Genomic DNA, 12,312 nt, shown 5'->3' with positions numbered 1-12,312 from the left:
GTCAGAACCATATTTTGATGCTAACACACTACTTGATTAGAGCCAGCTCTGCAGAGAGGCTAGAGCAGAAACCCTCTGTACTATATGTCATGAAGACTACCATATCTTGCCATGTATAACACACACCTTTTTGCCCAAATTTTTCAGGGAAAAATAAAGTTGTGCATTATACAGGGGTAGGACTAATTCTGTGCCTATATAAATGTTTTTAATTCTTTTATTTATGTTTATGCATTGAAAGTGTAGCTCTAGAAAGCAATAATGATATCCGTATGCAAAATAATACCCTGGAATATGATCACCGGTTTTGTTTCTATAAACAAACAAACAATTTAATTAAAATGAAAGATTTCTTTCCCTGAAAGTTTGGACCAAATATGTGGATGAACATTATACACGGGAAAATACAGGTAAACAGAAACCATTTTGCTGCAGAGAATATCCAAAAGTACAGCCATGATGTTATATTAAATTCTAATTAGCTGATCACCCACAGGCTCCTGGAAGCACTCTCTATTGCTATGATTGGGACCATACAACACAGAATCAGAAATTCTCTTTGCTTTCCCCTTTAAAAACTGTTTTATAAGTTTAAAATATGTGGCTTCTTACTGAATACCAATAAACAAAAAGGGTAGCTTGTGGTAGCCTTCACGAGGTTTTCTGAAGATGTATACTGGGGACTAGCAGGCTTGTAGATGAAGCTGCCACAATGCTCCAGAAGACCCGGGCAGTCATCTGAACTTTACCACTAACTCAGACACATGCCCGGACACGGACTTAACCACACTAAATCCTCCCAAAAGAAGGGCTAGTGAATTTCAAGACAATGTTCTAATTCTATCCCTGTTCTGAGATTCCAGGAAGAAAAACAGCCTAAGAAATAGGTCCATACGTATTACTTGACTATTTCACCCTGTATAGTCTGCGTAGCTCTCCGTCTCTAAGCTGTTTATCTACTGCTCTCATCATCACACATTAGATCAGCAAACAGCACCAAAAACCTTTCCCAAGGCTCCAAATCCATATGACTCCATGGAAGGCCCTGTACTGAAAGAAATTAAACCAGTTTATAGGAAGTTAAAAGAAAATCTATGAAGAGTTTCGGAGTTCAATCCAAAAATGTTCAACTTGGTAATCTGGAAGAACTGTATTCATTCATTATAGCTTGACAAATTCTTCAGGAATTAACCAGTCAGATTTGGGTGATCTTAAGATCTTTGCCTTGCATATTGCAACATGAGAGATGAGAAGTATGACTTTTTTCTCCATTATTTCCTAGTCCAATGTTCCCCTTTTTTGTAATATAATAAGAAGATTTAAGCAAATAAATATCAGAGCTGGAGGGGAACTCAGATATTACCAATCTAATCAATCAATTTACATACGAGGGAAAGCAGGTCCTCAGAAGGGAAGCAGCGGCCCCAGTCCTCAGTGTAGAGGCAGTCCTGACTGGAGCAGGACTTCCTGTTCAGGGTTCCTGATTTCACAGCTGCAACCACTACAATACAGAAGTGACTTTTGCTCTTCTAGAATTTAGTTTCCTCCCCTATAAAATTAGCATTTGGGAAGAAGGATTAGATCTCTTCTGGCTGTGAGTTAGCGCTATCATTCCTTACCTTTCCAACTCTGAGTAGGGAGACCTTTGAATATTTACTCACTTCCCCTTTGTTCTCATAAAGAAAATACATTTTAGGTATTACAGAATACCTCCACTTTATCACAATCCACATTTTAATGCCTACTTTCAATTCCTGAATAAAGTAGAAACTCTGTGTATATATATTTACTTACCATATCTGAAGTTTAATTTTCTTTCCATCTAGTTCTATCGTTCTGATTTTAAAATCAATTCCTGCCAGGAAAAAAAAAGAAAGACATGCTAAATTTCTTCAAATATAATCCAAGTCTTATTAGGAAAAGGACAAAGATTTCTATTGAAAAAAAAAGCTCTCCAACGCCCTGGAAAATGTGAACACAGGGTGTGAATGGTATGTTTTCTCTGAATACAGACTGAAGAAAGGAATGCTAATTACCCAGCAAAGAATTCCCACACATGTTAAATGCAATGTATTATATGCCTCATTATTTTGACATAAATGGATCACATCCTTCAAGGTTACATAATTTAGATAGATTGAGAACATGCCTTATTTTTCACTTCCTGAAATACATATAAACAATGTTTCCCACCCCTCATGCTCCATCCATCCCTAGAGATGGCCAAGGGGCCTCTTCACAATGTCATCCTTCACCTACTTCCACTTGTTTCTTTAAAATCTGCAACTGGCTAAGCCCCCGGAAACCCATAAACAAAAAAAGAAACAAACAATCCTGCCTATTTGAGGGGGGGATGGGAAAGCCTGTATACTTATTTAGTGTAGTTAAGAAGTATTTCACATATATCTTAATCAATGTTCCCTGCATCTTACTGGCTAGAGCTGAAAAACTAAAAGAGTTTCAGCCCTGGCTGCACTTTACAATTATATGGGGAACTTAAAAAACAAAACAAAACAAAAAAACACAAAAAAACCCTCATAACTTGGTCTGATCCCTTCCCAAAATTCTGAGATGTTGACTTCGTTGGTCAAGGGTAAAGTCTGCGCATGATAATTTTCAAAGCTCCCTAGGTAATTTATTCTAACCTGAAGCCAAAAGGTCCAGAAGCACTCAACTGGGCTGACAGGTAGCATGTGAAAGTCATTTGGGACTCAAGCCCTCCCTCACCTATTTCCCCCCACCATGGTAGCTCAAAACTTATTTAGCAATTCCATCTACAAAGAGCCACAAAGTCCTGGACAAGTATCCGCACGCTCTATCAGGAACAAGCTGCTACCCTTCCTGAAGGGAACTGTTAGTGCATACGACTCAGTGGCAATTTACTAAATCCTCATCTGGCTACTCAGCCTTGTTTTTGTTTTTTAATCCTTTTGCATTCTACACAGAACCCCATAAAGTGGTTTCCAAGACATTTCAAAAAACACACGTCCATTACGTACCCTCTAACTTGACTAACCCTTCCACTGCTATGTCACCACCATGTTTCTACACATCAGCGCTGAGAGCGTCCAGAAAGGCTGCCTGCCAGCTCAGCTTCACGTGATGCCTAGGCATAGACCAAGTGGGCCTTGCCCTTCTACTCCGTGTGGCACTTTCCCACAGGGACCCTCTGCAGGTACTCTCCTGTTACCTTGAAATGGACGACAATCACACCCAAGCTAATCTAGCAGGACAGCTTCTCAACATTCCCCTCCCACCTCCATTAATAACCAGCATTACTGTTAACAAGAGCAATCTGAGACCCGACATTCCCAGGTTATCGGGCTCACATTTCCTGTGGGTACCTCAGTATTTCAGGGTCAGCAGTGGAAGAAGCAAAGCTTAGCAAAACAGTATGAATATTATTGTTAGCATCACACAGATTTTTACTGTGGCCATCACTCATATAAGACTTAACATGCATTGCTTTTTAAAAAATGATTTTATTGTATTTTTTCCATGATCACTTAGCCCCCTTAGACCCCCTCTGCCCCCTGCATCGATTTTTATTGTGGTTTATCTTTTTATACATCTCTGAGTCCAGAGTAACAAAGACCCTCCAGGGATTCTCCACTATCCTTCATCTCTTTTTTTGGTCCAGGCAGCAAGAACAATGCCCAACAAGTGCTCAGTAAATGTTCCTTGATAATAACATTTTAAAAGAATCATAACTTTCCAAATTCATAGAAACAGAAAATAGGATGGTAGTTACCAGGAACTGGAGGGAGGGGGTTCCACCATGGAAAGGAGAGTTGCAGTTTAGTGGATAGAGCTTAAGATTTGCAAAAGACAAGCAAGTTCTGGAGACCTGTTTGACCACAATATCACTACACTTAACACTCCTGAACGCGCATTTAAAAGTGGCTAAAATGATAAATTTTATTTTATGTGGTTTTTAAAAACCATAATAAAGAAGAAAAATTCATAACTTTCAAAATGCTGACTGTACATCTGGAAACTTAACTTTCTCATCAGAAGGCTGATGTCCAACATTCCATCAGTTAGTAGCTCCTTCACATTTAAGTAAGACATGATGTGTATCAAACGCCTGTTCATGGGAACACTCCCCTCACTCTGACTCACTGAGATTGCAACTCCTGGTCTCGCACGGCTGTTTTTGCCTGTAGTTGGGAGTCACAGGCAACTGTCCCACCTTCATTCAACAGAGCCATTTTCAGGCTCCCTTGAAGTCTCAGTTGCTCTCCATTTATTTAACACACTTAGAAAACTTTCTACTGACCTAGCCTCTTGTTTTTTGTATTTGCTAGAAGGATTACCTTTCTGCTATGTGAGGAGGTTTTACTATTATCTGGGAAACTTAACCATCTTTTCACTATTCAGCGGTTTTCGGTGTTTGTAGGAGCTGTGAGCTGGTACTGAGCTTTGTTTATGTGCCTGCTGGAGCCACTCGATAGACAAAGGCTGTGAAGCACAGTCAAATGAACCCAACTTGAATTTCACTAAAAATGGAAAATGCTGCTTATGTTATTACGGAAAAGCACTGGACCTGGAAGTCAAAAGACCTAGATAGTAGATTGCGCTCTGTCATTTAACAGCTTTTGCGAGATTACTTAATTGCTCTGAACCTCTATATCCTCATTCTTAAAATAAACTGAGAGCATGTATCAGATAAATTAGGTAGTGCCTATGACTGTGCTGTGGGAACTCTGACATTCCATGTAAATATGCGGTTCTACACATCCAGATTCTACTATCCCCCAGCTCTTGTCTCTTCCTGCACGGATTATAGTAACAGCTTCCCAGGACACTGTGCCAACCACTCTCCCTGGTCTGATTCCCTCGCAAGCCACTGTGAGAATAACGCTCGACAATCCCTGTGGTAATGCCCCTCACTGTATAAGACACCACGGAGCCAACCTCTGACTTCCTCACCCTGGCAATACAGCCTTTCCCGCTGGGTGCACCGCTCTCCCCTCCGGACACAGAACCTCTCAAAACCTCTCTCCGGACTCGGCCTCTGTTTCTCGAAGTGGGCTGTGCACGTCCTCCCCCTGCACGAGCCCGGCCGCCTCACTCAGCAGCCTGCTCTGAGGATGCCTCTCCACCCATGCCATCCTCTCCCTTCTTCCTTCCTCAGCGGTCCACTCAGCCACGTCCATCACTCCCTGAAGGCCTGGCTGATGCACAGTAATTCAATCCTGTGTCCCCTGGTTTATTAACATCTGCCCTGCAGCACTCCCACTTCGAGCAAGGGCCCCGTCCTCTCGGCCAGGTAGGCTGCACACAGAAACACGGACACAGTAGACACCAAATGGAAGGTTAAATACTCGTAGGAAACTACACACAGGTTAAATGCTACTGAGTGTGGAGAGAGGTAAGAAAACCATAGAAGGCCAAAGTTGTCTTGGGATATACTACAGTAGAATCTTTCTATTATAGTTAGTTTGAAAATAGTATCAGAATATACAGAAGACGAATAACCACTTTAAAATTTAAAGGAAAAATAACTTCCTGAGGCTACTCCAGCCTTAAAAGAACAACCAGGCATCAGAATAACAATACAATGATATCAATTAGGTGCTTTCTGCCGCAAACCACAGACACCCCAAGTCAAACCATCTTAAGGTGATTGGTCGACTCATGTGACAAGCCCGGTGGTGAACCGGGATTTGGAGACGGCTGGGGCCAGGAGTTCCGGCCGTTCCTCTGCAGCTCCTTTGACGCCGCCCTCCGGGAAGCATCAGTTTCATCCTCTGGCTGACGGCAGTTCCTGACCACAAGGGCAACACCAAGAAGAAAGAGATCACCTTCCTGTGCCTCTTTCTGAAAAGTAAAGAACTGTTTCTCCAAAGCCTCTAGCAGATCTTTCTTTCATGTTTCATTTTTGGATTTATAACCGTGGGAATTGTCATGTTCTGGGCGCTAGGGCTGATTTCCTGAGCCAATTGCTGCATGGGTAGCTGCCGAGATTAAATTAACCTCAGCCTATCCCGAATTTAGATTAATCAAAGCCCATGCCTGGAGCTGGGTCGCTGCTCCCCCGAGATCCAGAGAGCTGCTAAAAGTAGGAGCACAGAAAAGCTGTTGAATCAATCCTATCTGTTAGAATAATCCGCAAGTCTATCTAATTAGTACAATTACAGTCATAGTCACACGAAACTGATAAATCGTAACAGCTATCCCTACTACCCTGGCTGGCATGATGAATGTTATTAAATTTCATGATAACTATAGCTCTTTTTTGAAGGTAATTTCATCCAGTGTTCACCACAAACCAGAAAATATGAAGATGAAAAAGGACCACGAACAACCCACTGGCTGCCACAACATCTCCGTGCTAGACCCAGGGGAGTGCCTGAGCCCACAGCCCCAGCGACCTGGCTCATTCTCTAGCCCCGGGCGAGGAGAAACTGCAAGGGCAGACAGGGGCTGTTCTACCAACAACAGCGAGACCTGCGTCACAGCTTGTCCTGCCATCAAGGAGCGACTTCTCTTTTCTTTCACCTAAGAGGACTGTATCATCTCAAAAAACAGACCTTCTGAAAGGCACTGCGTTTTGGGTCACAATGCCCTTCCTATTTCAATGCCTTTTAGAAAGCATCGTTTTCTTTTGGCAGTATCTCATACTAATTCATGTTCACAATGATGACCCTGAGTCATCCCAACTCATGAGCAATCCGTGAGCCACCAGGCTGTGTGCTGCCTGCCCCGCTGCCAACACGGCCAACATCTACACTCGGGGACAGGACTCCAGCGCTGCTTCCATGTTTCCTGAACGTGCCCCGTTGTCAATTTTTTTGGCTTGAAAGCAGTGCCAGTTTTCTCATTGACATTTATCCAATTAATAAAACAGGAAATCTAAGTGATAAGAAAACATTCCCAAAGGACCCAATGTCATTTTCACTTTGAATTAAATACACACACAAATAGATTTTTTTCTGAATTGATTCTCATGCTAAACATGCTCATACCTGATACATGTTACACTGTAAGGAGGCAGGCAAGCAAGCATTAAGGAATCACAGATTTCTCATCCTACAAAGTACCCTAGAGATTGCTGAGTCCAGAATCCCCTTCAAACTTAAGAAAACTGAGGCCCAAGAGACACTGCAGCTTATCCAGACTCACAAAGACCAATTCAAAAAGGCGTCAAAAGTGAATTTTGGCATTTCAAGTCCAGGTCTTCCCACACAGATGTGTATAAGAATGTCCATGTCTCCTGGGGAGGCCCCCTCTTTCAGGGTCATAGCAAAACCCTGGCAACAACAGAGATGTCCACAGCAGGAGCACACCTTGGAATATAAGGGAACACTCATGAGCAGTTGAGCAACATCAGTGAATCTAAAAATGACGTTAAGTGAAATGAGCAACTGCTGAAATTTACAGTCAAACCATTACTGCAAAGTTTCAAAGATACCAAAACCAACAGTATGTATCATGTTTATAAATATCTAGGTGTAATTTAGGTATAAAAACATTCATGAGAATGATTATCAACAAAATCAGGGCAACTGTTACCTCTGGAGAAGTGGGAGGGGAGGAACTAGGCAGGGGTTCACTGGGACTTCAACTCTGTAATTTATTATTTCTAAAACTGCGTGGTAGTACATGAACATGGAAGTGTTTTACATTAGGTGTGCTTCTGTCACCTGGAATTGTTCGTAATTTTAAAAAAGCAATGATTAGTTATCTAGAAAAATGTCATAAGGAGGCACCCATTCATTCATGGTAGTAGAACAACCAAACCACATTTTAGAGATGAAAGGCACCGTCTAGATTCAGTGGGGAGGTGGAGCAGGCATGACCTCCTCCCGCCCCTATTCAATATAAAGAGGCCTGTGAACAAGAGCAAGACTGGGTCAAGTTCAGAAGTGAGGGTGCAGATCAGGGGCTCCAGGAAGCCAGGAATCCTGGCTACACAGATTTTAAGCAGGGGTTCATCGACATTTCCTTCCTTGCCTGGAGGATTAATAGGGGCTTCTTTTGGTCACTACTAGGAGTGGCACTCTGGGGGAGGAACAAAGGAGTTCTGATTTTTCATTCCAAAGGCTAGAAGGAGGGAACCTGGAAAAGGGAGCTGGGGGAGGGAGCTGTGCCTTGCTCCTCTGACAAGGTAAAATCGTAAGTGAGGCCTCCTCGTTGTCCTGGCAACTCACAAGAACAAGAGCTGGCAGAGACCTGGCAGGGAGGCTTAGTAAGGACTATGAAGTCAGCACTTGGGAAGAGCACCGTTTATCAGGTATTTCTCAGAAACCTGTGGTGCACAAGGAGACACCTGGAGGGAGGGCTTGACCAGCTGCAGGAGGGAAGGAAACACTGAACTTGACTCAAGCCCACAGTTAACAGACCTGACAGGGAAAAGGAATTGGGAATGACCAGTATTGGGCCACATTTCATTCCACAAATCAGACATAACTTAACACGGAAAGGAAACAGATTGACAAATTTTTTTTACACTGAAGTTAAATCAGTCAGACAACAGATATTAATAACATAACCTTTTCTGTTTCAAAGGAGAAAGAAGGCTTCCCCTGGGTTTGTAAATGGATTGAAGGGACGCCACTGCTGGAGTGTGGGAAAGAGTAGGAAGAAGGACTTGTCCTGGCCTCAAGGCTAACTCTCTGGAGCCAGCCTTGTCCTGACCTTCAGCATAAGCTATGACGTGACACATTTTTGCCCTGTGGGTGGTGTAACACACACGCACGCACACACACACAGCTCTCGCTTCTATCTGGTATGCTATCTTGGCTTCCATGGGGAAGTCTGTTGCCTGGCTCAGGAAAATCTGGGGTGAAGAAACATTGGGGATCTTCACCTGAGGTTTTAATCACTTGGTTCCCACTGAAATTCTTTTCAAAGTCCAGTTTGGATGCAGTCAAGAGAGCCATAAAAAAAATTCAGATTTCTGGGACATTCAGGCTTCCAGTGAATGAGAGCAATGAGAGATTCCAATGCTGGGTTTCACACCAGTGAAGAAGAAACATGGGTTATCTCTCCCCTTTGACCCATTTTAAGAAGCAGAAAGTTGACTGCACTTTTACAATGGAAAACACGTACTTTGTTTCAAAAGGACATTTGGAAACAACATCTGTGATCCCAAGCTGTGTGAATGCGGGTTATGTGGTTTGTCTATTTACATTTCAGAGATATTCCAGAAACAAGTTTCCTAAATACTAAAATCCACTTTAAGAAATGGTACATCCACTTCCTTACTCGGATGTTTATTGTTAATGATGCAGACACAGCATAGATGGGTCCTGCCAGTTTCGAAAGCCTGACACCCACATTTTGCTTACACTATTTTTTGCAGGCTTTTAAACATGGAGATTAATAAAATTTTAGAGTAACTGACTTTAGGATAATTAGCTAAAATCCTTAATTAGAAAAACAGATTCCTGAAATAGGAAAAAATATGAGTCATAGATTGAAGCTTTAAAATATTTTTTTCAAAGTAAGTTAAGGTCTTGGAGAATGTGTGAATGCAGAAATAAAGTTAAGAGTGTTACTTACATTGAAAGAGAGGAGTTCAAGGCACTGCTCTTTAGTAAGTACACATTTTGTAAGTTCATAAAAACACATTTTCGCTGAGTACCAAATATTCAGAGCGGTTTAATTTTTTTATTTATATTCAAATTTACAATATTTTTTGTTTGAGAACTATAAAAGTCTAAAGTTTAGAAGGAAAAACACCTTAAAAGTAAGTTTAGAAGACACTTTAACAACAGTTTGAAATGATCAGTGGCAGCGAAATATGTTAGTTTTGTTAAATCCAACATAAGACAAGCAGTATTTTTTTAAGTGAACTAACAAGTGGCCTGTGAATATAATTTACCCTTAAAAGGGGCACCTAATGTTTTTTTTTTAAAGAAGACAGAAGGAAGACTAGAACTTTTCAGATTTCTTTGGTCCTTCCATTCTGTGAGTAGGGAGTGGTAAATGAAACCCTGTTTATGGAGTAACTCAACAGTGACACACATTACCACTTCCTGCCGAAAAAGCTGTACATCCTGACACTGTTTTAGAATTTCCTAACTGTTACTGAACTAAATTCAACTCTTGGCATTTTTCATAAGGGAGTTGTATCCATAAAATCTAATCACACCAACAAAAGATAAACTCTAATTCTAGAAATTAGGAAGGATTTACTAATTCTTCTCTTGAGCCGTAAACACATGCATGGCAGATACAAAAGTAGCATGGTTAAGAATACTTTTAAGTAATGTCTACATTTGACAGTCTCCAAGGGCTTTATAGATTGAAGTATAAAGACTTAAACAACACTTTAAATGTCTTTGGAAACATAAAAAGGCAAAAGGACAAATCATTATATACTAAAAAAACTACTAAAATAGAACTGTTTGTTGAATCACAAACACAAGGTTTCTAAAATGCCAGAACTACCAAAAAAATATCAAGAGAGAAAAAGGCAAATAGCAAACGAAGTGTAGTAACACAGCTACAATCCCAGGAGGGATTGAGAATTTTAATCTGATTAAGGAGCCAGCAGAGACTGCACAGGAGTCAGCTTCCCCTTTGAGAATGGCCACAAGAATGCGTGACAAATCTCTTCTGCAAATCTTGCACCTTCAAAAGGAAACGTGCTTTAAGTGTTACTCAGTCTGGAAGTAGCCGTGTGCTCGAAGTTGTCAAAATGTAGATTCTGGAGGTTTTCCACGAACATATGTTTTATCTTCAATAAAATCTCTTTATGAAGAGACTAATTTATTAATTAAAGCTGAAAAATAAAAAATCAGACTACCTCTAAGATTTTCATCCTTTTCCTGTTATTAATTCATGAGCATCTCAAGACCCAAACTGATCCTAAATGAACTCAGTTGCATCTCCTCTGTTGCATCTACTGTTTCTGAGAAAGTGCAGCTTTTTAGCAGGCAAGCCACTCCAGTACGAATCACTACCTCCTTCCTAAACCTGGAATTTCCTTGTTTGCACTTTGACCACTCAGGGTCAGGTATGTTTCCTTTAAGGGTGGAGGGAATATTGTGGTTATTCAAAAGATGAAGATAAAAAAGGAAGTCCCTGAATTTACATGCTATTGCTATGGGAAAACCATACTGCCAAATTACTAGAATTATCACTGGAAAAAATTACAACTATGATATAGTTGTTACATCCAATGATGTTGCACCAAAGAAGCAGTGAAACTGATCTATTAGATCTTTGCAAGTATTGATCATGTACCATATTTTCCATTCATCTGGAAGTAAGTAAAAGTGGGCGGGGGCTGGGGGTATTACAAAGTAGTAACTAACAACACTATATGGTGCCGACTAATAAAAAACAAATGATATATATTTCTCCCTTGGAGAATGAATTCTTAAAAAGGAAAAACAAAAGAGGTTGTTACAAAGTAATATATTGGCAATTACGGGTGAAACAAACTCTGGCTACAATGTTATTATTAGCCAGGAAAATTTCCAAATCACTTATTTAAGAAAGATTTCAGCTTATACTGGAGCAAATTGCAAAATTTAGTAATTTTCATCACCAAGTTAAAACAAACCAACTACTTTTTTTATTTTTTAGGGTTGGATATCTGTATCAGATTACTGGAGGATGAAGAGAAGAATCATCCAGTCATCTTCCCCTGCAATTTACCCACCTCATCTCTCCCCATCCTCTTCTCCCACTGACTTTTATCTGGATAAAAGGAAAGTGATCAGAGATTATAAGATAAACATGACAGCAAACTCACAGTGCTCTGAATCTAGTCAGCCAAAGAGGCTTTTGTTGATCCAAACCAACGTCAGTGCCACCACAGGAGCACAGTAAAAGTAAGCACCACTTACAGCTCGCTGCAGCCGTGGTGGCAGACGGATAATGATAACAAGCCACTGCTAATGAGGAAGGTTAAAACAAACAGATGGAGTATACGCAAGTAAAAGGATGAGACAAAAATCAACAAAAATGGCACAGATACAGTTTTTCCCAATCAAAAATGAAAAACTTCTACTGATGATTGTATCATCCTGATTTATAAACACAATTTCCTGTAACAAGAGTTTAAAGTTAATGATACTCTCTAACCTTCATATCACATAAACAGTTAACACTTTTACAAACCAATTATGCATCTCTCGTATATGTATATGTATATGACAGTCATCCATCTCTAAATACTTAAAACACTTTTCTAACTTTATAGGGTGATAAAAGATTCTGAACCTAACTACTTCCTTGACTTGGCTTTCCACACAGAATACAATGTTACAGCTGGGAATGTTACAGCTTGGGCTGGGAACCCAAGGTCTTCTCTAACCAACGGTGCAGACTTAAAGATGCTGCCGGGAATAA

At 40.7% G+C, this 12,312-nt stretch overlaps 1 protein-coding gene across 1 annotated transcript in view; it reads right to left on the bottom strand.

Moving 5' to 3' along the window:
• Window positions 1-12,312, bottom strand: part of RAB8B (RAB8B, member RAS oncogene family) — a 58,089-nt gene that overhangs the window by 15,499 nt on the left and 30,278 nt on the right. Inside the window, exon 2 of the mRNA XM_037054065.1 lies at window positions 1,795-1,855. Coding sequence (XP_036909960.1) covers window positions 1,795-1,855 — 61 coding nt within the window. The remainder of the gene's footprint in view (window positions 1-1,794; window positions 1,856-12,312) is intronic.

Source organism: Sturnira hondurensis, unplaced genomic scaffold (genome assembly GCF_014824575.4).
Source record: "Sturnira hondurensis isolate 20B ecotype Veracruz unplaced genomic scaffold, ASM1482457v3 Scaffold0008196, whole genome shotgun sequence".
In the NCBI taxonomy this organism is placed as follows: domain Eukaryota; kingdom Metazoa; phylum Chordata; class Mammalia; order Chiroptera; family Phyllostomidae; genus Sturnira; species Sturnira hondurensis.
This window is presented reverse-complemented; position numbering and strand designations above follow the sequence as displayed.